The sequence below is a fragment of the Exophiala bonariae genome (genome assembly GCF_035927105.1).
Source record: "Exophiala bonariae strain CCFEE 5792 chromosome Unknown scaffold_1, whole genome shotgun sequence".
Classification (NCBI taxonomy): domain Eukaryota; kingdom Fungi; phylum Ascomycota; class Eurotiomycetes; order Chaetothyriales; family Herpotrichiellaceae; genus Exophiala; species Exophiala bonariae.
The window spans coordinates 1821952-1846027 of NW_027042476.1; the positions used below are offsets into that span (position 1 = coordinate 1821952).

A 24076-nucleotide genomic window follows, 5' to 3' on the forward strand; every position below is an offset into this window, starting at 1 on the left:
GTCGCGATACTCGGGTGTGCTGAAGGAAGCTCTCAGGGCCCACGAGTGTAACCCCTGATCGCGGATGTTTTCAAGTGTTTGGGTCCGTCCCCGCGCTGACGGGTATTCTTACCTCCCGCGATTTCCCATACGCCCGAAGCCCCCAAATCTTGCAACGGCAAAGATGGAGCGGCTGGCTTCAAATAGCTGACACGATGAACATGATTTGTCTCCGCATTCCCGAAGGAACCAGCTATTCGATTGGCCTATGATGCCCTGCACGAGAGAAATGACTCGAGCTCCAGCCGGAAGAAGCATGATATCACAGCTTACGCTTTGATCGTTCACGGCTGTTCGTTGCGCTTAAACCCAACCCCTTACGATGGAGAGTGCCAACGGTGGAGGGAATCTGAAGCGGGGAGATCGAGCATGTAAGCCTTGCAAAACCTTGAAAGTCCGGTGCAGACCAGACCCCGAGGGAAGTGATATATGCCGGAAATGCCAGCGGTCAGGTGCTCGCTGTATCTTTGAACAAGCCCGGCCACGAAAGCAGAGGAAGGTGGCTTCTGACAATGCCACCCAGGCCGTGGCGGCACTCGAGACCAGAATCACTGACTTGACTTCACAACTTGAGTTGGAACAGCACAGACGCAGCCATGATCATGAGAAGCATTCGGATAAAGATGTCATTGCTGTAAACAACCCTGTCAAATCTCAGAAAGTCTCCTCTAGCGCGGATAAGCAGTCCATCAGTCAACATGCGCCTGCCACTTCGAGTTGTGAGCCTCCTCGGCCATCGAAAAGCGGTCCATCCCATCAAGATGAACATCCCATTGTTAGGCTGTTGGGAGAGGGCCGCCTCAGTGACAATGATGCCACGCTTTTCTTATCAAAATATCGCCAGATGTGCGACTATTCACCATTCGTCTTGATCCCAAAGGACGCCACCATCAAATCGATGGCCCACCACCAACCGTTCCTCCTTCACGCAGTGCTCGCCATTTCGACCCAGGAGAACAGGGACCTTCAGAAAACATTTGAGTCGAGCTTTCGTGAATCTTTGCTACGAGCTGTCACTATCGAGGGTGAAAAGAGCATTGATTTGCTCCAGGCATTTGTCGTCTACTTGTCTTGGTATCACTTCTTCTACATCCCGATGAAGCAGCAGTTCAACCAGTTGTTGCAGATAGCTATCAGCATGTGTATCGATATGGGCCTTGACCATCCTCCCAGTGAAGCGGCCGCCCGCAAGATCGGACTCCAATTGGATCATCACTACACTCTAGGCGGAGCACAGTGTGACAGATTCTTCAGTAAGGCTGCCATCAGGGCTTATCTTGGCTGCCACTATCTTTCTGCGACCTCCTCGTGGATATGGCGCAAACCCAACAACTTGCACTGCACAGAATATCTCCTTGAGTGTGCTGAATCTCTAGCGAAGGACCCTGAGTACGCGACCGATCCACTCATACTCCCACTCATCCAGTCCCAAACACTCGGTGACGAATACCACGAGGCCTTCCTGTCAAGCAATTTCAACTACTCTGGCACTTCATGCTCAGCAAGGATCAAGGCCAAATTGGACGTCTTTCGCTCCACAATAGATGAGATCCTTCTGACAACCTCGGCCTCCGATCGCATCACTCTAATCCTCGCAACCCAATTCGCCATATCTCACGCTCACGAAATGGACCATTTGAATCCATGTCTGTCAAACAAGCATTTCGTCCCTGGGGACATCAAAGACTGGGCCTCGAACACATCCAGCCAGCACGAGGTCCTAATGGTATGTCTACAAGCAGCCACCGTATTCATCGAGACATTCCTCTCACTCCCTCTGACCGAGTACCCAAAACTCTCCGTTCTACAATGGTGGGGATTGATCTGCAACACCGCCTTCCTGTACCGACTCTCTCTGGGAACGCCAAAACTCCAACAATGGAACGTGTCGACCGCCCGTGACGCAGCAAGACTAGACCTGTACCTCGACCTCCTCTGTTACCGCATGCAATGCATCACGGGGTCGACATCCGAAATCGCCACAGGCAAAGACCTGTTCTCCCTCATGTGTCCGATCTTCAGCAACGTGAAGAACACCTACGAGCGCCTGAAGAAGCTACCCCAAAGCTCCAGCGCCATAGATGAGCAGCCTGTCCACGCAAAAGCCTTCACCGCAGAATTTGTTGCACCCGGCAGCAACGGTCCCGCCTTCAATATTGCCAGTACATCCGCACTGCACACCGAAGTGGTAAATCTGCACCCACATGATCTCACATCCAACCCGGCCATCCTGATCAAGCCGAGCTCCTGTCCAGCATTCAGATACTGGTCGCAAGCACCCGACCTCCCCGAGAATGATCAGAACGACAGCACGGAGACCGGCGTGGAGGACATGACGGCCCCTGCCCCTATCGACATCAACATGTTCTTGGACGTGACTTCCGGGAATGACGATGCGCCATGGTCATTTCATGACAACGTTAACTGGGAGTTCGAGCAAATTTGAACTGGTATCATTTGTCAGGGGTCGAAGCACGAATAACGCCCGCCAGATCTAAATGCGTCCGCCCGTTCACAAAAGACCTGATTCGGACGGCGAAAATTGCAATCTTTTTGCAATGACAAGTTACTTATTAAATAGCGAAAATCCTCACCTAAATTCTCGCGCTTTAGGTTCTTATTATTCTAGAAATAATTATCTACATTTCTTTAAACATATAGAAATATGTTCTTTATACTTTAGTTATACTATATGGGGGGGTTTTATCTAAAAGTACATAGTACAGTAGATATAGATGCTATCTTACAAACTTGTACAAAATTAGTACGCTAGGTATTCGCTGATACTGTATATTCCTGCTCAGACTAGAATATATATCTATATAGAACAAGGCATTGCAAGCTGGAATGATTCAGATATATCACAATACTCAGTGTCCCAAAATAAGCACAAATCCTCGATGCATACAGGCATGCCAAGCATGCCCTCCTGCCTAGGAATCACCCACCGAATACATCATAAAATACACCCATCGAACAGAACCTCCAACCCGACAAGATCCTTCAGTCCCTACATAACTAGAAACCAAAACTATCAAGCAAGCTATTTGCACTAGGTTCCTCGAATTGCGTAGGTGGCGGTTTGGTCGGTTTCTTGTTCTTCGCATCCTCCTTGTCTAGCATTGCGAATATGCCACCGCTGGGTCTGGACTTCTCCTCTTCTGCTGCCTCTTCCTCGTCGGCTTCTCTTTCGAGGTCGATGAATGTCTTTCGGCGTTGAATACCCATTGTCTGTGGCGACTGCGTGGGTTCGTCGGTGGTTGTTTGGCTGTTGATTTGTTTCGTTGGGCCCAGAGGTATGAATTCCCAGGTTTGAACGAGGAGAAGAGCGAGGGCGTCGCAGCCCATGCGTCGATAGAGACGAACACACCGCATGACGAAAGCCCATTCGTCCTTTGAACCGATGCCGGCGAGATTGCCGCGCCATTGGTTCTGTTTGACTAGCTGTGCACGTAACTGTGTGTACAGGGTGGCCATAAGTGGGTCGTTAGCAGCATAGCTGAGGCTACCGACCATCTGAGAACTGCTAGTGCCATTGTCGGAGTCGGCGTCGTCGACGATTTCACACAGTGGCTTGCCAATCACGTTGTGCAAAGGATGCACAAGCGATTGTGCTGCAAGAGAAGTATGACCAAGCGTGCTGTATGCCCAGCTGGCCATCCAACGACCTTGAATGCTTTCGAGTGCAAGTGGCAGAACAGTCTCATTCACCAGTCGTGACAGAACTGCTGCGGACAAGGCAGAGTTCTGTTGTGGATCGTTGTCATTGGTAAAGACGCGGGCAAGAGCGATAGCCAACTGAAGATCTCTCAGTTGATGTACACAGATATTGACGGCATCCCAAAGATTCCCGGCAAGTAAGAAAAACGCAGCTGCGTAATGGAAACGACGCTTGCTAAGCAGTGCATAGGCATTCTTCAGGGCACTCGATTTCCATCGAGGTTCATTGAAATTGTTCAAGAGCAGTTTCAGGGTGTTCTCCTTTTCGCGTACACCAATCGCCATGCGCCAAAGTCCTTGCAGAACATTCTTCTTACCCAGTGCCAGGTAATATAAGGAACAGTCCACGGGGTTACGATCTTCGTTGCGGGTGTATTCGGTGCGGCCAATGTTTTCCATCTGGAGGCGCAGAGACTCAACGTCGGACAACCAGCAGAACATTCCTGACTTTCGAGCAGCTTCCCAGGTCAGCTTACTTCCATGGAAACGGGTAACGAGATCGACCAGGATCTCCTGCGATGTGCTGAGTGAGGCAAAAGCGATAGCCCTCCAGGAGACTGGGTTGCTACCTGATGTATAAAGAGCCTGAAGGTAACGCAAACCATTGGCGTCAATAGACCGCTCGTGCTTCTCGAGATCCACGTAAACCTGAATGTCTCGGATAAGTTTTTCTTTATCGGCATTTCCCAGTTGATAGACATCATTTCTCTCCAAGTTGTCAATCAAATTATCAGAGATATCTGCAATTGCTCCTGTGTGGTCATTGTCGTTGATTGTTCCATTGATCCCATTGTGGAGACCAGCTTTCGATAGTTCAGCCTCGCCAGCAGACCCTAGTGCCCGAATCTCGAATCCAAGAAAGCTAGGAAGGTCATCTCCTTCACTAAAAAACTTTAGCTCGCTGTGCAGTCGGCGAATTATTTCTTTGGTCCGTTCAAATTTACCGAGCAATGTAAGGGAGGATAGGTATACCGGGTGAAATATTGGTAGGAGAGAGTTGAGCAATGACATGACGGAGGACGTTGAGTCATTTGTGAGTGCGGATTGTATTTCTCGAAGTGGCCGGGCATCTCTATTGTGATGAGTACTGGCGTAGCCTTTGAAGATGAAGAATTGAACACCTGATCCCACGACAAGATCACCACTCTTGAGCCAGCACAAGTCTGCTATTGATTGGGTTGTAAAGTCTCTGATGCGGACATGACGAAGATCTACCCACCCAGGCTCGAGATCAGGGTAGGCATACCTTACCTGACCTAGGACGACAATATGATAGTCGAAGCAAATGGCGACCAGTGGATAGCCTTGTGGTGAGACAGCCCATGCAAAGGTTTTGATTGTATCGGTCCCGTCCAATTCGTGTTCATATTCCCAAACACCAGTCTTTGCATCCCAGATACTTAGGCTACTGCTGTCCTCATTCACGAGCACCACTTTACCGTAACCACTGGCACTCATAGCTCTTGGTCTTTGGATGCTCGTTTCGAGCAGGGCTCCTGCTGCAAGTCGTGGTTTGGTTGAGTCTGGCTCTTCGAAGGATTTGACCATTTCGACAATACCATCTTTTGCCAACGCAGCAGTGAAGCCTAGTCCACTAGTTTGTTGAGGAGCTGCTGGATGATCATTAGAGTTCATATTGTCACATACAGACAAAAGTGAATTATGCTGGTTGTGCACATGGAGTTTGGCACCTCCTAGAGAGCGAATCATCTCCGGGAACCGGTTACCTGTACTTGGACGGCTATCATTTTTGGCAGGAAGGAGAAATTCCCATGCCTCTGTCGTGCGATCTCGATAGTAGCCAAGTATTACTCGACTGGTAAGAGCCCTCTCACTACCAACACGACTTTGAGTGATGCGCTCGGGAATTTGGCCGATTAGCTCAAGCTTTCCGAGACGCTCTGCCTTGGCTTCTCGGACATCCCATAGCTCCAGACCACGTGAATGCAAGATGACTGCATATCGACCTCGTGACAGAATCACGGCGTCTATGATGTCAACATTGGCTGCAAATGTACTTCTCCGAAGCAATGGAGCCGAGGAATAAGTATTCCTATGCTGCCACAAGCTGACATGGCCTTCATGGGTTGCTGAAAGCACCACAGTACCACGAACATTCCTTACAATGCGTTGTATAGGAGCACTATGACCGGCGAGTGAGGATATCAAATGAGTGCGACTCTTGCGGATGGCGGTGTCGAACAGATGAGTGATTTGACTGTCATACCAATCAATGTCACCAGCATAAGCATGCAGCAGGACGGACAAAGACGAAGGTTTCGAACCTCCTGCGAATATACAAAACTGGACGTAGTCATCTTCTGGATCTCTGAGTTGCGGCACTCTGATGTCCATGCCATCAACATGAGATATGTGAAAGACGGCAGGGGGGATCCTATTCTTATAACCGGCATTCTCCAAACCCCAGACTGACATGTGACCGAGCCCGTCGAGGACTATACAGATCTCTGGAGTCCGATTGGCAATTTCAATCAGATGTTCGAGTGCATGGTCTGCCACTTTGGCATTCGATCCCTGGACCGCCTTTTCTGTTGCTCTCGCAAAGTCTCGACTATCGATGATGAAAGCAAAGCGCCGTCTACTCATCGAGCCGACACTCAGCCTCCTCGGTTGTATTGAGTCATTCATATTGATGGTCCCCACCTCTTGAAGGACAGTCAGAGCGTGGGGATCGAATGTGGTGTATGCGCGAATATTGTTGTCGGCGCAGAAAGTGTAAAGTAGATTGTCGAGGCTCTGTTCTTCATGCCAGGGTTTTCGCCAGTGCAGGTTCGTTACGGTGGATGGGTGAGGCAGATAGCTGACGTCGAACCTGGTACCATCGGTCTCATAGGATAGTCGCCTCCAGATTTTGACCAGTCTATCATGCTGACCCACCGATGCAATAAGACCGCTGTCCGGGGAGAGATAAGCCATGGCAGTCGGATAAGCCAATTGCTGGTCCCATGTAATGATGGGTGTGCCGGAATCTGGAATATACCAAAGCACCAGCCTTGAGCCACCCAGAAGTAGCTCTTCGGTAGAGCCCCATGACAATGAAGTAATTTTGACTGTGTTGGGGTTCCTCAGCTCTTGAAATTGAACCCAACTGAGAACGCCTTCTTCCCTTCCTATCGGCCGATAAATATAGACATTGTCTGAATCACAGAGAGCAAGGCGCCCGGTGATCTCATCAAGGGTTATCGCGGTGAGGCTATCGACGGTATCGACGTAAATGGTCTGGAGAATGGTCTGGGGGCCATTGAGGATGATGGCTGCATTGCCGGAGATGTAGGCCTTTGAGGGGTTAGAACGATGGACATGGTTGCCGCCTTGTGGTAGTGAGTTGTAGGGTCCTTACGACAATACGTAGGCCGTCCCAATGCGCCGTGCTAATGGCTTGTCTCTTGGACTGGGGACGGCCTGGGAGGATAGCTCTCATATGGAGGAGCAGGGAATTGAAGGGGAGCAGAAGATGGCATGCATGTTAGGCTTCAAGACCAGGGAACGAAGGTGGACGAATTGAATTGTGTGCCAAAGAGCCGAGGGGATCATATATCCCAAGTACTGGGAGTAATTTCGTGGTTTGGCTTTGGTACTGATGATAATGGTAACGGCGTGGAAATGGATTGCTTGAACGAAGTCACATGTTGGCGCGTTGAAATTATGGAAGTGACGCGAGGCTCCGGGCGCGGAAGAACAAGAATTGGGGAAGCGACGTGGGGGCCGCTTAGGCTCCATTTTGGAGGGGGAGGCACGTCATACAAGGCTGCCTTCTGTTACAATTACCGACTAGGCCTCACAGACTGCATGATCAACGCCTTGCTACAAGCAACCATTTCACTTATTCATCATTCAAGACTGCTCATTCAAAGATTTAGACATCTCAAACTGAGGAACCAATCCATCAACACACCAACAATGGCCTACAAAACGTACGTTCCTCTAGGTATGGGGGTCCACAAACGGCTGATCTTTTGGACAAATCCACTAATGTCAGCCTTGCAGAGAACAACCCAGACGTCATGACAAAGCTTGCTCATCAACTGGGCCTTTCATCAGTTCTCTCCTTCCAAGATGTTTTCAGTCTGACCGAGCCTGATCTAATCGCTCTACTACCCCGTCCAGCAAGTGCCCTTCTCTTCATCTATCCAGAAACAGACCTTGTACGAGCGTACGAAGTTGAGCAGAAAGCCTCCGACAAACAATATGATGGTTGTGGTCCAGATGAACCCATCATTTGGTATCCTCAGATCATCACAAATGCCTGTGGTTTGATCGGCTTGCTCCACTGTACCACCAATAGCCCCGCTGCCGAATTCATTGAAGCAGACAGCGACCTTGACAAATTTCGCAAGGCCATCTTGCCTCTCAAGCCCAAAGAACGAGGCCAGTACGTGCACGACTCCGAGATCTTGGAGAAGGCTCATGCTGCGGCCGCGCAGACTGGAGATACCACCGCACCTCCTCTAGGTGAAGATCCCGGTCATGCTTTCATTGCTTTTGTGAAGGGCAAAGACAATCATCTGTATGAGCTGAACGGTTGCAGAGGGGGCCCTGTGGATCGTGGTGTTCTTGAAGAAGATGATGACGTTCTGAGTGAAAAGGCCCTTACCCTGGGTCCACTACCATATCTGAAGCGGGAGGAGGAAGCCGGAAATGGTGTGGTCAACTTCAGTTGTACTGTCCTCGCTCCAAGCTTCGTTGGTTAACATTGCCTTCTTTTCGGTCAATCATGTCTGGAGAAGAACCTCGGGACTCTTCAGATCCACCCAACCAAGGTTGGGCTCACTTTGCTTCCAGCCGAGCCTTTCTTGTACGATCGGAGAATATTTCTTGACATCCTCGATAGGATATGACAAGAATGAGATCTCTTCCTGCCGAGAAACACCGGTACAAGAGAACATTGCATGAACAGTCCTGCTCTCTCTGATGCCCTCTTTCGCGGTACCCAGTGCCTTTTCATAATTTCCTCCCCCGTGATAGAGACTACCGAGCATGATAAAGGCCTCTCCAACTTCCATTTCTGCATCCAACACTCCATGGTTGCCATCCGAGCCGAAATCTGGGGCTTTATCCCCCCACAGGTGACTTCCAGGTACCACTCTCGTTGCACCATTGGCTTTGGTCGTGTTGCAACCAGGCACAAACAGCCCTAGCAACACATCTCGTCCTTTCTCGTAAGACTCCGCTTGATTGTGACGAACATGATGGTTCTTATCGTCTCTATGCAACCCCTGAGCCGGCGTGCCAGGGGGAATGTCGAAAGTAATGGCAATCGACAACAAAGGATGACTCGTTGTGGTCAACGGCTTATCCCCATAATAATGTGTCGTCTCGAGCGCCAGAAAATGCTCACACAGGTCCTGATACAACGGATCGGCGAAGAACTTTTCCCGCACGGTTTCGCTCCTCCCTATGAGTCTGGTGACCGTCCTCGTCTGGCCCTGAAGCGCTCCGACCACAGCGCCATCGCTCTCCTTCTCCAGCCACGGCCGCACCTCCTTATCGGCCTGTTCCACGGTCGTCCGGTCGGTGAAGTCCGTCACAATCACGCAGCCGTCCTTCTCCACCGCCTCGATAAACAACGAAAGCGGAGCAGTTCGCGACAGTCGTCTGATCGAATGTGTCGACACAGAGTCTTCCTTGTCCGAGGAAGAAGAACTCCACGCGAAGCGGCGCGCTTGCTGTTGAAAGAATGCCATCAGCCAAAAATGATTTATTTTTCTTCTTCGAGCAGGGTTGAACGCAAGTCTGGAATATTGGTTTTTCGCAGTCGAGGCCCGCGTCCGTGGCCGGTGATTTATAGGAACTCACGACCAAGCCCGCTGACAAGCTTTAAGAGTGGAATACTCGGTACGACAAGATGACTCGAAACACAGAGGATTTCCCGCGGACGCCGAGGGGATTCGAGTGGACACGCAATATACTTTTTCCAGGACTAGGAATTCCGCAGACTTACAGCAGAAAAATCCCCCATGGTTCCGTTGCGGCAAATGCTTTTATTTATTTTGTTGGGTGTCAGAGGTAGTAGTGTCGTTTGGTTCGCTTATTGGTTTGGGGGCCGCGGTGTTTTCAAAATAACGTGCTGAGAGATTGATTATTTGATAGTGTGATCTCGTTTCTTCCTAGAATGAATAATAGTCACAGCATTTACGAGCTGGGAAAGTCTAAGGGCCAGCAGACTCAGACTCGCAGCGAGGTGCTGACGACGACTTTAAGCAAAATCGAGACTGGCGTGCCATCTGTCGTCCCACTTGGCAAACCACACGAGTCACGACGGTGCCCTGCCCGTGCGTGGGTTCTTTTGTCGAATCTATCCTTTTCCCTTACGCGTGCCTCTCCAAGACAGGCGGCGTCCAAGATGTCTATCAGTGTTGGCATGTTCATCTGCTTGGGACGGGGGACGCATCGTGCCGCTGTTCTGCTGGGAGGAGAGGTAGCGGAGTGGTGATTCCCTCGACATGCCGTTGGTTGGATGGGTCCCCCTGGCACATGGCGGCCTTGGCATACGTGGAGGCTCGGATAAATCGGAAACTTGGACGTCTGGTGAAGATGGCAAGAAGTGGGTTGCGCAATGCGAGGCTTGATGGGTGATGTGCTTGTAGGGAATAAAACAGTACTCGTGTCGACGATGAAGATTATGGACACCTATGGATTGCTCTCGTGTAATACCGGTCGGCTGATTGATGTCGAAAATTGCCTTCTGTGAGCGTTTCTACGTCATTGACCCATCGCTCGATCTAGCTGGGATCCGCGAGAATAAACTGTAGTCTCACGATTCTGGGGGGTTGATACGCACAACATGGTCAAGACCTATCTCCTCACTGAACCAGGCCCAGCAATCTTCCAGCCACAGGATCCCACTCCGATGCCCATCGGCGTTTACTTTCCAACTCAGCGCCCTTCTTCAATTGCGAGAGCTGCTCTGAGGCAGGATCGAAGAGCTCTCGAAGCACATCGGCCAATTCTTCAGGACTCCCAAATCCTTTACCATTGACACCCTCTTTAACCAGCTCCGGCCATGCTGTGAATCTACTCCAGCCTGCAACAGGGAGGCCAGCTCCAAACATATCGACAACCTTCATCGGCAGATCCACTCCACTGCTGCTGGTGTGCAATGAGATTCCCAGGTCAGCAGATCCCAGGAGAAGTGCATAGTCTTCAAAAGGTAAGAAATCGGTGTAAATGGTAACCATTTCTAATGCGTCGCTTGCCTGCAATCGCTGGATCTCATCCAGATAATGCTGTTTTTGAGGTCCTTTGCCTGTGATGATGACAATCAACTCTGGCAGATGCGGGTGAGATGAGGTCGCGCTAGCGGAATAGCTGCAGAGGGCTCTCAGCAAGAGTCCGAAATCCTCATCAGCTGTCCAAGACGTCGAAGAAACCAGTAGTCGAGCCTTCTGATCGATTATCTCATTGAAGTGCGGAGAAAGAAGCCGATACCTCTGAAGGAATTGTATACGATCCGAATTGCTCAATGGCCGATAGAGGTCTGCGGGTCGATCATGCAAAGTCAGGACAGGGCTATCCTTGATGAAATCTGATCTAAGGACTTGTGCCATAGCATCTGTGACTGCAAAATTGGCAGTAGCGAAGCTGGCAAAGTACTTTTCATATAACTTGGAGAAGGTGACCATGGGATGGTTCGCACCCAGCTTCATGGCCAAGATTGAATACCCAAAGTTGTGCCAATCCACGATAAGACGGGTTCTTCGAATCATAGACATAAAAGAGACCACAAATAGGGTTGGAATCGATGGAGGGTTCTACATACATTGAATGAGTGTCATGATGGATATTATATGAAGAGGCGTACCTGGACTAACAGCCATCTGGAAGGCCGTGTGGAGTATCCTAGGACTCTCCAGAGAAACCAGGTCTGGAGGATAACCTTCAAAGGACCCAATGCCAGAAATAATAGCTTGTTGGTTGTCTGGACTATTCTGGGTGCTGGTGGAATTGGTATAATTGATACATTAGGATGTGCGACCAATTCGGGCAGAGCATCAGATTCTTGACAGAAAGTTAGGACAAATCGATATCATTACAACGAGATGCTAATACCTAGATAACCGATCAACTGTACTGATCCCCCTAGTTTCACAATGCTTGATGCATGATATTGCATACGTGGACTCCTCCCAATGTCGCCGAGGACCAGGACTTGAACTGTGGATTGTTTGTCGAGAGGGTCGCATTGTGACGGCAAAGTCAGTAAGAAGACCGTAAATAGAGTTGATAGAATAAGGAGAATCGTTAAAATCATGGCTTCATCGATGCATATCAGTCGTACTAGGTAATATGGTTGAATATCATCCGTGTGGGAAGAAATGTCCAGGTAGATAGAATGGCAATGACGTCGACCAGTCAACCATGAGCACCAGAAACTCGAAAAAAGGGGGCCGATATGAAGACGGGCGAATCAAGTAAACATGTGCATCTGCTAGCCAGGGGCACGAGAATCCTAATCCCAATCTTGATAGCCTTAATCTTCCCCGTACTCGGACGCAGTACTTTACAACTTCAGCTTCCATCTTGACGACTGTCTACCACTGCCACCCCACCAAGTGTACTCAAAGTGCAGGCGCAACTTGTCTCCATCGTTCCTTCCTCATCAACGACTGCCCACGGCGACACGTGACGACCTCGACAATCTCATCCATGTCCAGCTGAATGTTGAACCACACTTCATCAATACATTCATCTCTCAACAGGCATTCCAACCTGTTGCTAAAGGGACCATGAGCGCGACTTTTACTCTGCCAGTGGCTTCTGGCGATAATTGCAACAATCATGCCCACAATCACGGCCACAATCACGCCCAGTCGCCCTCTCAATCACATTCCCATCACTCACCATCTCATTCACATTCCTACACCCACTCTCGCTCCCATCAACGCACCCGGGCTGGGAGTCGATTAGCTGCCCCTTCACTTCTCGCCCGGATTCCTTCCGAGTCGATCGTGCCCCAGGCTGATATGACCCATGACCACCCTCATATCGATACAAATATCACACATCACCAGCATATCAGTTATGCGCCTTCCCTGGATACTTCGTCTGCACCGTTCATGGCCAAGAGGAGGGATCCCACAAGTGCATCAACATATTCTCCCCCCGCCTTGACACGGCGGCCCACCACCCTACAACGGAACTTCTCTAAACCGACCAAGCTCCTTCTTCAAACCACCGAGAACTACTCTCTCCTCCATGGCATCCTGGCCGACCCTGATTCACGCCGCATCTTTTACTTCATGATTCTGAATCTGTTGTTTATGGTGGTTCAGTCAACATATGGCGTCCTAACTGGCTCTTTGGGCCTGATAAGTGACAGTATCCACATGTTCTTCGACTGTGTCGCCCTCTTGGTTGGTGTCTGTGCAGCGGTCATGAGCAAATGGCCTCCAAGCTCCAGGTTTCCTTATGGCTATGGGAAGATCGATACCTTGGCAGGACTAGGCAATGGCATTTTCCTGATGTTGATCAGTATTGAGATCATTTATGAAGCGATCGAAAGACTCTTCTCAGGTGCCGATGTCAGTCGTACTGCCGAGCTACTGGTCGTAAGTACAGCTGGGTTAGTGGTCAACATGATAGGGATTTTTGCATTTCACGGTGCCCACGATCATTCTCATGGGGGACATGGTCATGATCACGATCACGGCCATGGCCATTCTCACAACTCCCACGACCACGATTCCCACAATCACGCACACGACCATGACCATCATCATGACCATGACCATGGACACGATCACAAACACGACCATGACCATACTCATACCCATCAAGAGCTCGAAACTCCTCTGACTGCATCTGCATCTCCTATGAAAGGAAAACAAGCAGCAACCGGCCATCACCATGGAACTGAAAACATGCAGGGCATCTATCTACATATTATGGCTGATGCTCTTGGCTCCCTGTCGGTTGTGCTGTCCACTTTACTTGTTCGTTGGACAGGTTGGAGTGGCTTTGACCCGCTGGCATCTTGCATAATAGCAGTACTGATCTTTGCATCGACCATCCCCTTGATCACTTCAACAACAAAGATTCTTCTATTGTCACTCAATTCCGACATTGAATATAATCTGAGAAATATCCTCAGCGGTATTGCTCAGGTCAGAGGCGTGGTCGGATACACAGTTCCCAAATTTTGGCTTGAAGACATCAAAAAGGAACCTGGTCACCATGGCCATTCCCACGGAGGACATGATCATGGTCATTCTCATAAGAACAGTGATGGTGGATGTGATGGCAGTAACGATCCCACAGTCCTTGGAGTCATTCATATAATTGCAGCTCGGACTGCAGATCTCGAGGACGTTCGAGAGCGTGTCTCCTTATATCTTCTTCAACGAAAGATGGATATTGTGGTCCAAGTGGAACGCGAGGGAGAGAATAAATGTTGGTGTGGTGGGGGGCCCAAGACTGGGATATGAAATATATGAAACGACCGTTCCCCTATACCTTTCCTTTCTTTTGCCCGGGGAACAACTGTTCCTACTCTGAGGCCTACCATCGCATTTTGGTGATACTCGATTGGAATTTTGCTGTGAGGAGAAATACCTGATAGATCAATATACCTATGCTTGCACATCTGTGATATTATGAACCATTTCAAACATGATTAGAGTGCTCCTGCTCTTCACTTGTGACAACTTGCATATTCATGTATCGAATGTCACACTAGATTCTGCACTGCGTCCTCTGACACCATCTAGTAAATGCTAGGGTGTGTAACATCATCTCTGAAGGCGCTGCTTGCCAGTACCATGCGGATGGAAACTTGTATTGGCCTTCTCTGTTCCGGATCAAATCGAGCAAACCAGTCAATTAGTCTCGAGTATCTTGCCCCGAATCTTTCGCATTCTCTCCTCAATGGCTGTGGTCTAGGTATGATACATTGTTTTCCCACCGTAGGTATCCGCCACGAACACCCTCTGCGTCTGTCTACCCATCTTCAATACACCACCACCTCCACCACCATCCAGCCCCAGTTAGACACGAGATCTCTTCCCTCCCACCACAGCCCCATCATCAATCAACAAGCAAGACCAAAACCCCACCACCCAAACCCCAACCCCCGTCTGTCATTCAGCCAAGCAATCCCATCCCATCCCATTCTATCGCAGAACTCAAACCAACACCCAACTGCCCCACACCCACAGCGCCTCAGCGAGCGCGCCGAGAAACAAGACCAGGAACCCGAGGAGCAGACCGACGCCGACGCGCTTATGTGTATCCCTGCGCCACCAGACCAGCACGTCGCCGCCGTACTCGCCGACGCCGACGCCGTCGCCCTGCGAGATGCTGCGGCCGGGCACGCCGAAGAGAATCCACATGGTTGTGGCGAAGATCGCGGCGAGGACGGTGAGCGCCACGACGGCGAGGATCCGGCGCAGTGAGAATCTGTAGTGCAGGTAGAGGGTTGGGGGCCCGATCGGGTGCGGGAGCGAAGGTTTGCGTGATGAGGAGGAGGAGATGGTGGTGGAGGAGGCGGATTTGTCGCGCGAGTGTGAAAACGGTTGGAACGGCATCCGTGGGATGGTGATGCTTGGGCGTGAGAATGGGCTCGTGTAGTTGTGCGATGCCGCCGTGCTGACTTGGCGCGACAGGTTGCCTGCTGCTGTGCTTGGTGCGATGGTTGCTGCCGTGGGGGAGATGTCGTTGTTATTGTTCTTGCTGGTGAGGCCCAGACCCGCGCTCAGACTGTGGCTGTTGTTGCGTGCATGCATGAAGCTGAAGGCCACGGGGCTGTCGGCATCGTCCAGTGCGCTTGGCTGGTGTGACATGATATCACCGCCGCCGCCGCCGCGGTTCGCACGATGCTGCTGGTGGTGGCGGCCCGATTGGCCTGTGTACTGCTGGTTGCGGAGCCAGAGTAGCCAGATCTTCCGGCGACGGCCGAGTGCGGGATGTAGTAGATGACGTGCGAAGTCGGCGCGGTCAATTGCTCCTGTCGAGGTGTGTTGGCCGTGGCCGTACCAGCTCACGGTATTTGGGCTGAAGCGCCGATGGGTGTGGATGTTGTCGTTTGTCCCGGCGACGTTGGAGAGGCTCGCATGTGAAAGTTGGCGGGCGCTGAGGAGTCCACGGACAACACCGAGGAGATTCGTGGAGTAGGTCTTGTGGATGATGTTAAATAGTTGTTCGTCGTCGAAGGTTGCTTTGTCGGTGACCTCGATCTCGACCGTCACACGGGCGGCCGGATGACGACCGAGACGTAGATCGAGGAAGAGGATTTCTGGGGCAACAGGGGATGGGAAGCGGTCCGACCTGGATGTCGCGAGGCCTTGTCCAATACTGTGAGCGCTGGAGATGGTGGGTTTCGTCGATAGGGGAATCCTTGGTGGTTGGTCCTTTTCTTTCATGGCTTTGCCCTTCTCATTTGCTACTTCATTTTCTCTCTTAGAGTCAGTAGAGTTTAGTTCCTTGTTGACATGTGATAGTGCTTTGGATCGACGGAGTCGACGGGGAGTGACGACTTCTGGAGCAGGCTGATCTTCAAACTCGACCATGCTATTCTGTCGAGCTGGATAGGGAGTGCTGACGATTGACTCTCGGAACAATTTGTGGTCATTACTGGCATGATTGATGACTAGGTCAGCTGGACGAATCGTAACTCGACGAGCTGGATGGCGGGCGGGCGCTGATATCGCTCGTGACAGTTTCTTGTCGAAGTCGGTGATGGGATTTGAGCGGAGACCATCAAGTGAAGACCCGACATAGGTGTTTGTGGAATCTCCCATGTCACTGCTCATTTTGCTGATACGAAGCAACCCAAAGCCACCCGTGGGCGTGGGCATTATGTCCATACCCTCATCTCCAGGGATAATATCAACAACTTGCAGAATATTCTTGTTGATAGATGCTCGTGGTGAAATAGATCCTTCAGAGGTGGCTTCTGAAACCGCACTCAGGTGACCTTCCAGTGCTTGTAATGCGTCTTGTGGTCCTCCAACAGATCTCTTCGTCTCTTCTAGCGCCTGGTCCTCATGGTCGGGTGTGTTCACATTCATGAGCTGAAGGCCCACGCTAAGTGGCTTTGGTACCAGTGAATCATCACGGGATGCTGGACTCTGAGAAGTATAGAGTTTCGGAATGGAGCCACCTGAACCATTGCTGTGTTGCACAATAAGTGGTTTGGCAACACGTACACTGCTTGCACGTTGTAGAACAGGTTCCCCATCACTCGAGTCATCCGATCCCGAATCATAAAATGATCGAGGCTCATCTGGTCCAGTGATAGGGCCAATCACCAGGCTTGTCACCACATTAGCCTGTTCTTGATCTGGCAAACCAAGGGTTCTGGTCTTGGGATCATATAAAGGATCAACTGGGCTAGAAGCCGTCGTGTCTTTCGAAACTTTTCTTTGCTTAATCTTCTTTTTTAGCACGTTCATCCTCTTCGCTGCTCCTGGAGTTGGATTGGAAACCTTGGAAGGTTTGATTGCTTCGCTTGCTTCTGATTCTGTGGTTGTTCTTGACCAGCGGCTGACCTCTTGCGGAGGATTATGGCCTTGCCGTTCCTGTGATTGTCGATTAGTCTTGGTCATTCCACCTCGCCACGATGGTAAGATGGACAGCCTTGAGCTACGTGGAGATTCGTCTTCTGACATTTCAGAGCCCCTTCCAATTGATGCGACTTCGCTATGGAGTGTAGAAGTTCGACTGACGATGACCGGCTTACGGCCAAATGGTCGAATGGGACTTGTGGGATTGAACACCATGAAGAAGACTGTTCTCCGAGGATAAGAATGATGGGGAATACATGATTCCGATCTTCCGAAGTCTTAAGCACTTCCATCGGGTAGTATTTTGCATGCGGTGGCTCCCTGGAGGCTTCTCAAAGAATATTGCCGTTTGCGGAAATGTTGTTCGCAAAAAGTTGTCATTAACGCCCTCGGTGCAAGATATGCAGCAACATGACATATAGAGGAGACCTCCATCGGGTGCGGACAAAGAATTTTGAGGTGCATTTACGACGTAATTCAGGACAACAACACTGCTCGCAGTGATGAGGTACATGGTACCTAGGAGGGTGACACAAATAATCCACCTCGAGCCGCATTCCAATCTACCCCCGAAACTTGCCTTGGCAGAAAGGACAAATATCGAACCTGTTGAATAGTGCTTGACTCAAGCTCGGACCACTGTTCTCCTCAATCCGACTAGGGTCCAGGAATTGCTTTCCACATTTGGCGCAATACATGGAAATGCCTGGCTCTTGGATAGCCACAAAAGAAAGACTGCACCGAGTGAAATAGTGGTTGTTTGTACAAGTAGCCGAGGCTGCCGAAGTGAAGGTGATTGGTGCTGAGCATACTTCACAAATCTCACGAAGCCCCTGACCATTGGTACCTGCCAAGTTGAAATCTTCCGCAGGGACGTCTCGTGAAATGGGAGCGGTCACATCTGCGGAGACCATCCCGATGTTCGATCCGGGTATCAAGGATTGCTCGCCATACTCTGCGTCCTCTCGTGTTTCCATCGAATTCAATTGCATGTGTGCCGAGGCTGCCCATTGACTCAAATGTGCAGATGCCATAAAGTGCAGCTTGACCAAAGAAATAGCGTTTGCCAGGATCTTTCTATCAAGATCTATCCGAAGCAAGTCCATTGAAACCCCACTGAGGAAATTCAGAATATCTTCAAAGACCTCTATGTCACTTCGTACTCGCTCTGCAGCAGATGCCGTCAGAATCTTGAAAACAACCGTTGTGCGCTGTCTAGATGGCAAACAAGACTCGATCATATCGGACGGATGTAGGGAGATACAGGCCGCCGCCCTGGTTCGATCAGGATGGTATACCGCGCCCCAATGCCGAACTAGAACTCTTCCGTTGAGGTTGTATTCTTCATTGAAATCCGACTGTGGACCACGAATACTTGACTCGAAGAGCTCGGTAGTGGGTGACTGGTTGACAAATAGAGGCTCACAAGTTTGTGATTCGTCAATGGTGACCGTTATACCATGGTCATGTTCGGTGATAGCTGCTGACATTTGAGCATGACTCTGGAGACGAACTGAAAGGTAGCGCTTCCGAGTCAACGCACCGAAGCTCACTCTAATCTTCAAGGAAGCAGATATTGAGCTTTTCTCGTCGTCTCTGTCATCAAGAGTCCATTCCGTTGACTCCAGTCTTGTAGTTCGCGATGTTGTAAGAAGAGCTGTGCGTAAGCTTGACATTGAACGGATGTCTTCGGGTGTTACACTCTCGATGGGCATCTGATATCGAGCGAGAAGCTCGAATGACCAGCCACGAGGAACCGAGTCGGTTGTCTTGCATACCTGATGGATGGATATTGTATAGGTGTCGTCAGCAGTCATGAGCAAATGTGGACTCCACTGGCCGGTACCAAATTCTTCACTTGCGGGCAGCCATGTGAAGCTGCGGATTCGCTGTTCAAGTCTTGCATGACTGGGCTCATCTGGTGGTGGATGGCCCTGGAGAAAATGGTTCACGATACAGGTTCTGTTCCATTCACCCAGCTTCCCATTGGTTTCCCAAATTGACAGTAGCAAGTTGGATGTCAAGATAGTCAACACGCTTCTTCTATAAAGGCCTAATCCCGGAGGCGACCAGGCTAATGCAGCCACGTGTGAGTCTGACAGTTCTTCGCCTACTGAGAAGAGTTTGATAGTAGCCAAAGGCTGCTTGGGCCATTCTGACAGGTCGAATTGATTGGTACGAAGAGTGAAGGTATGCCATTGCCGATGACCGGACAAGTCTCGTGTTTCGGAGTCATGACGAGGCGTCAAAATGTGGACCCCCTCACCTGCTGCAATGGCAACCCCTTCGGAAGACCACGTTATGGCATTCTTGCATAGAGGCCAGACGGGCAATTCGACAGCATCCCAAGATGCTCGTTGGTGCTGCATGGTCAACTCACACCCGGCTTACCTCATATAGATAAATTTCGATCATTGCCGGAAATGACCAGTCGCCCGGGAATTTCGGAATCGACAGTCGTGTCTCCAAAACTGCTGGCTCCACTGATATTGCTGAGATCAAGTGAGAATGCGGATCAGGTCCTGTTACGTTCCGATTCTTAAAGTTGAGATTCTATTCGCTCTTTTGTTAGGTGAAGTGATGATGAATGTCTCTTTTTCATTTTGCAAATTCGACTGGTCACGACTTTTTCATATGATCACGTGAATGACGCCAAGACTTGCAACTTTGTTCGAGCCTTGCGTGCATTGGCCTTGTTACAAGCCAACACGCTGTAATAATAATGAGGCAATCCCCGTTGAAGGAGTTACGAGGTGCTTGAACGTGAGTGAAATCAAAAACACATGGCACAAGGCTGAGGCATCTGTCGGTTGACAAGGATGCCAGCTACTACATTGAGCCTAGCACGCGGGGGTTGAGAAAAGCTGACGTGATGGAGATCCTCCATCGACAATCTTGGTATTGGAAAAGGTCAATTTCGGGTTGGGGAGACATGTGCTTTGGTTTTGATACCCCGTACAATGATTAGACCTCTTTCCGGGGGTTTTCCTGGATCAAACGCCCAGTGATTTTCCTACAGTGAGATATGTACTCCGTACTTGTCAGCAAGGTGGACACCAAAGAGAATTGAGGTACAAGGTACTCCTCGCTCTTGGGTTGAACAACACATGGATTGCACGATTCCCCCGAATTACTCAGTACGAGGATTCGTAAAACAAGAGAGACTTGGAATAGTGCCGGAGACTGTCAACCATGGCGCGGTCATGTGACTGGCTCCATCACCAATCATGTGAGTGGGGCCGCATGCAGATTTGCGCTACGGACATTCCAATTTTAGATCCTTCGGTCACCGGCTGTGTAATGTCTTGTAAACCTTGGTATTGGGTGTCAGGGGCGATCGAGGCATGGACGTGTCGACGACCTTGATCGCTCTTTCTTTTTGATCGTTAGCCTAGTGGTCAATCCATTTTTGGTGACTAAAGGTTTGAGGCTAGGCAGTAGGAGGATAAGCTCCTTTGCTGGCGTGGCAATCGACCCAATGCGGCTCCGTGGCTAATGTACGACTAACGTATTGTCTCATACTTTATTTGTTGATTGCTCCATTCTGGGGCTGAGGAGCGTCAGATTCAATGGATCGCGTTGCTCACCTCCTCGTCCTCGAGAAATTACAATCTGACAAAGTTAGGTAAAGTTGGTACTCGTACTTGGAAACTGGCCCTGTGCGGGTGTGTGAATCCTCTTGTCCTCCCTGGCTCAAGTTGGGCACTCTCACTGCATTGCATGAAACTGCGCCTTGACACCGCGCCTATCACATGAATTGTCCCCCTGGCCAACCATGGCTTGTGCCTAGACAAACTCTCCTCGCGTACCACCCAGAACCCCCGGCCTCCATCAATAATATGATTCACTACTTGACACCTTCCATTCTCCCCCCTCCCCTTTTCCTTCTGAATGTTCATATTATTTCTCCTGCCCTTCGTTTGAAGTTTCTGCTATCCTGCACTTCATCGTTGCAGAGGCATCTTTACAATGGCGGCGTCCATATCGCCGTCGGTCATCGTGACCCAAATCCAAAACTATCTTGGTACCAACAATGAGACCACCGACGCTCTTTTCAAGTCCGATGCGGTCACCGCCATCGGTACCTACAAATGGTTCATCGGCACCGGCATCTTCGTCGTCGTCAGTGCTATCCAGATCATCAAGTATATGCTACGAGACCGTCCTCCCCCAGGTCTCAAGCTCATCCCCGGTCCTACCTCCACCATCCCCTATATTGGACGCGTCCATGATGTCGACCCCATGTGCCCGTGGTTTGCCATGAAGAAGTTCTGTGACGAATATAACGGTATCTTTCGCTCCACCATCTGCGGTGAGATGCACATCTGGATTGGTGACAACGATATTGGCTACGATCTTCTGTGCAAGAAGGCAAAGATCTATTCTTCTCGACCCATGGTGCCTGCTGTTCCCGGTAGCGACTCCCAAGGTCAATACCTTCCTCTGTTGGCTCATGACGGTAAGCTCCCCACTCTCCCCCTCACTGGTCATGGCACTTTTCTAACGAAATATAGATCACTGGAGAAACCAGCGCAAATTCGCTCACACCGTCCTTACCCAGGGCTTCAACCAGAAGTATTATGGCTATGTCAGTCATGAGGCCAAGCGATTCTTGTACAAACTTCTCGTGGACCCCAAGGACCACTTCGCCCTGACCGATCGTTTCTGCGGCCGTATCAGCGCTCGTCTCGGCTATGGTCGACCTGAATCTGCTGCTGCCCACTGCAAGAATGCTGGCGAATTTATTCCTCAAATTTCCCCATCCGGCCCAATCACCAACCTACTCCCCTTCCTTGGTAGCCTCCCTGAATGGATCAACCCATCCATTCGCAAAGTCCGCGAGCGTCGTGAGAAGGAAGAGAAGCTCTGGAAAGGTCTCATGAAACAGGTCAGCGAAGAAGTGGAAAACGGAACTGCTCCTATCAGCTACGCAAAGACATACTTTGAGCGCAAGTCCCTCGAGACTGGCTCTCGATCTTTCGGCTTCGACGATCATGAGGCTGCTTATGCCGTTGGTATGTTGGTCACTGTCGCTATTTTCACCATTGGTGGCCCTCTCTATTGCTTCTTCCTCGCTATGGTCCTCCACCCTGAATGGCAAGAAAAGGTCCGCAAGGAATACGACGAGGTCATCGGAGATCGTGTCGTCGAGGTCGGAGATGCTCCTAACCTACCAATCCTCAGAGCTGCCATCAAAGAGTGTGTCAGATGGCGACCACCAGTGCCTCTGGGTGTCCCTCGTCTTCTCGAGGAAGATGACGAGTGGAACGGTTACTTCCTTCCCAAGGGTGCCGTTATCCATGTCGTCGATCTCGCTCTCGCCCGCAACGAAAAACTTTACCCTGACGCTGAGACCTTTAACCCTGCCAGATGGCTCGAGAAAGAATATCCTACCTACAAGGAGCCTCTGACCGAGCACCCCAGACTCATGGGTCACCACGGTTTTGGTATGGGTCGTCGCATGTGTCCTGGTATCGAAGTCACTGAAGCCGAGTTGCTCGTCGCTTGCGGTAGCATTGTTGGCTGCTTCGAATTGAAGCCATATATGGATGCCAATGGTCAACCCAAATGGCCTGCAAGCTACGACTTTACACCCAACTTGATTGGTGGACCTCTACCTTTCGAGATGGATGTCAAAGTCCGAAACCCAGAGAAGGCTGCACGCATCAAGGCTTGGTACGAGGAGAGTGTTGCCGACGAGATGGCTGGCAAGATCGCTGCTGGTCTGTAAAGAACTGGTCAACTATGTTTGATTAATGAGAGCACACTTCGAGTCCATTCTCGATGTTCGCTTGTTTGTTATCACCGTGCAAGGCGTTGTTGGACAAGTCGGGGTTGTCAACCGTGAGACTTGGCTGTGCACTAATGCTCCAGATGAGGTGGCTGGACCTGGCTGGCGGTGCCAATATATTGGGGGACAAGTTTGTACAGTGAAACCCTCTCTCTGACAGGGATGATGGGCAGTGGAACGACATGCGCTCCACAGGTAGAATACTTTGAATGATCTTTTGGGTAGAGTGAATTTGACGAATCTTTATCTCTTACAAGACCCATTCCATTATTGAAAACCACATGTGTTGTCTTGTTTATGCATATGCTGTAACACCTGCTTCTGTCGTCTCACAATGTAACTCGTATTAGATTAATTCGAATGAATTGGATACCTGATACCTTGATCATCGTTAATATTTAATTGTGACAACAGCACGACGCGTACCTTCATGTGCGAGGCATGAATTATCACTACGCTGATTCGCAAGGGCAGCTCGGCTTAGCGGGACAAAGCCTTTGCGCAAAGCTTAATCCAACAGAACCAACCTCGATGCTCACGGCAATTGTATGCAGTCCCACCAAAGGGGGGGTTGGGAAATCATCCGTCTTATCTGCCATGATCGTTTGACCAGTGGCCAGACCTCCAACCAATTCACCTTGCCTCTGTCCTGTTACATTGGCCCCCGGAGCATGCTTAACCTTGGCCACGAGCACGATTTGATGGTTCCACATGTGAGCTTATCTCGATTGTGGTGTTCAATATGCACACCTAATGAGATGCAGGTCGTGGACTGTTAGAATGCTGGGCGTTGCTACATCGCTGCACCAGTGGTGGGCCACTACTGTTGGCCGTCTCTCATTATTACAGTGCGGTCTGGCTTTTGTCGCTTGAAATGTTCCTGTCTCGACCCTAAGCGAACTTGTTTTCAACAGCTTAAAGTTGGGCTCGTCCTGCCACAACTAACACGAAACATTCCGCCCAACTATAGAAGTTTGGTACCTTCATACCGGTGTCGATCATTTCT

At 50.3% G+C, this 24076-nt stretch overlaps 9 protein-coding genes across 9 annotated transcripts; 4 read left to right on the forward strand and 5 right to left on the reverse strand.

The window, feature by feature from the left end:
- Nucleotides 1-361: 361 nt before the first annotated feature.
- On the forward strand, nucleotides 362-2485 carry LTR84_000652 (uncharacterized protein; the record flags this gene model as incomplete). Its single annotated transcript, XM_064844282.1, has 1 exon — nucleotides 362-2485. The coding sequence occupies one exon, from the start codon at nucleotides 362-364 to the stop codon at nucleotides 2483-2485; it is 2124 nt and encodes a 707-aa protein (XP_064712142.1).
- A 572-nt stretch (nucleotides 2486-3057) lies between these two features.
- LTR84_000653 (uncharacterized protein) lies at nucleotides 3058-7201 on the reverse strand (the record flags this gene model as incomplete). The annotated part of the gene is made up of 2 exons (XM_064844283.1): nucleotides 3058-7056; nucleotides 7121-7201. 2 exons carry the CDS (start codon nucleotides 7199-7201, stop codon nucleotides 3058-3060), a joined length of 4080 nt encoding a protein of 1359 aa, XP_064712143.1.
- A 479-nt stretch (nucleotides 7202-7680) lies between these two features.
- On the forward strand, nucleotides 7681-8471 carry LTR84_000654 (uncharacterized protein; the record flags this gene model as incomplete). The annotated part of the gene is given in 2 exon segments (XM_064844284.1): nucleotides 7681-7694; nucleotides 7709-8471. 2 exon segments carry the CDS (start codon nucleotides 7681-7683, stop codon nucleotides 8469-8471), a joined length of 777 nt encoding a protein of 258 aa, XP_064712144.1.
- A 21-nt stretch (nucleotides 8472-8492) lies between these two features.
- LTR84_000655 (uncharacterized protein) lies at nucleotides 8493-9464 on the reverse strand (the record flags this gene model as incomplete). The annotated part of the gene is made up of 1 exon (XM_064844285.1): nucleotides 8493-9464. The coding sequence occupies one exon, from the start codon at nucleotides 9462-9464 to the stop codon at nucleotides 8493-8495; it is 972 nt and encodes a 323-aa protein (XP_064712145.1).
- A 1119-nt stretch (nucleotides 9465-10583) lies between these two features.
- On the reverse strand, nucleotides 10584-11492 carry LTR84_000656 (uncharacterized protein; the record flags this gene model as incomplete). Its single annotated transcript, XM_064844286.1, has 1 exon — nucleotides 10584-11492. One exon carries the CDS (start codon nucleotides 11490-11492, stop codon nucleotides 10584-10586), a length of 909 nt encoding a protein of 302 aa, XP_064712146.1.
- A 1251-nt stretch (nucleotides 11493-12743) lies between these two features.
- On the forward strand, nucleotides 12744-14204 carry LTR84_000657 (uncharacterized protein; the record flags this gene model as incomplete). The annotated part of the gene is made up of 1 exon (XM_064844287.1): nucleotides 12744-14204. One exon carries the CDS (start codon nucleotides 12744-12746, stop codon nucleotides 14202-14204), a length of 1461 nt encoding a protein of 486 aa, XP_064712147.1.
- A 696-nt stretch (nucleotides 14205-14900) lies between these two features.
- On the reverse strand, nucleotides 14901-17495 carry LTR84_000658 (uncharacterized protein; the record flags this gene model as incomplete). The annotated part of the gene is made up of 1 exon (XM_064844288.1): nucleotides 14901-17495. The coding sequence occupies one exon, from the start codon at nucleotides 17493-17495 to the stop codon at nucleotides 14901-14903; it is 2595 nt and encodes an 864-aa protein (XP_064712148.1).
- A 347-nt stretch (nucleotides 17496-17842) lies between these two features.
- LTR84_000659 (uncharacterized protein) lies at nucleotides 17843-19648 on the reverse strand (the record flags this gene model as incomplete). Its single annotated transcript, XM_064844289.1, has 1 exon — nucleotides 17843-19648. One exon carries the CDS (start codon nucleotides 19646-19648, stop codon nucleotides 17843-17845), a length of 1806 nt encoding a protein of 601 aa, XP_064712149.1.
- Nucleotides 19649-21248: 1600 nt separating this feature from the next.
- LTR84_000660 (uncharacterized protein) lies at nucleotides 21249-23010 on the forward strand (the record flags this gene model as incomplete). Its single annotated transcript, XM_064844290.1, has 2 exons — nucleotides 21249-21738; nucleotides 21794-23010. 2 exons carry the CDS (start codon nucleotides 21249-21251, stop codon nucleotides 23008-23010), a joined length of 1707 nt encoding a protein of 568 aa, XP_064712150.1.
- Between the last annotated feature and the right edge of the window lie 1066 nt (nucleotides 23011-24076).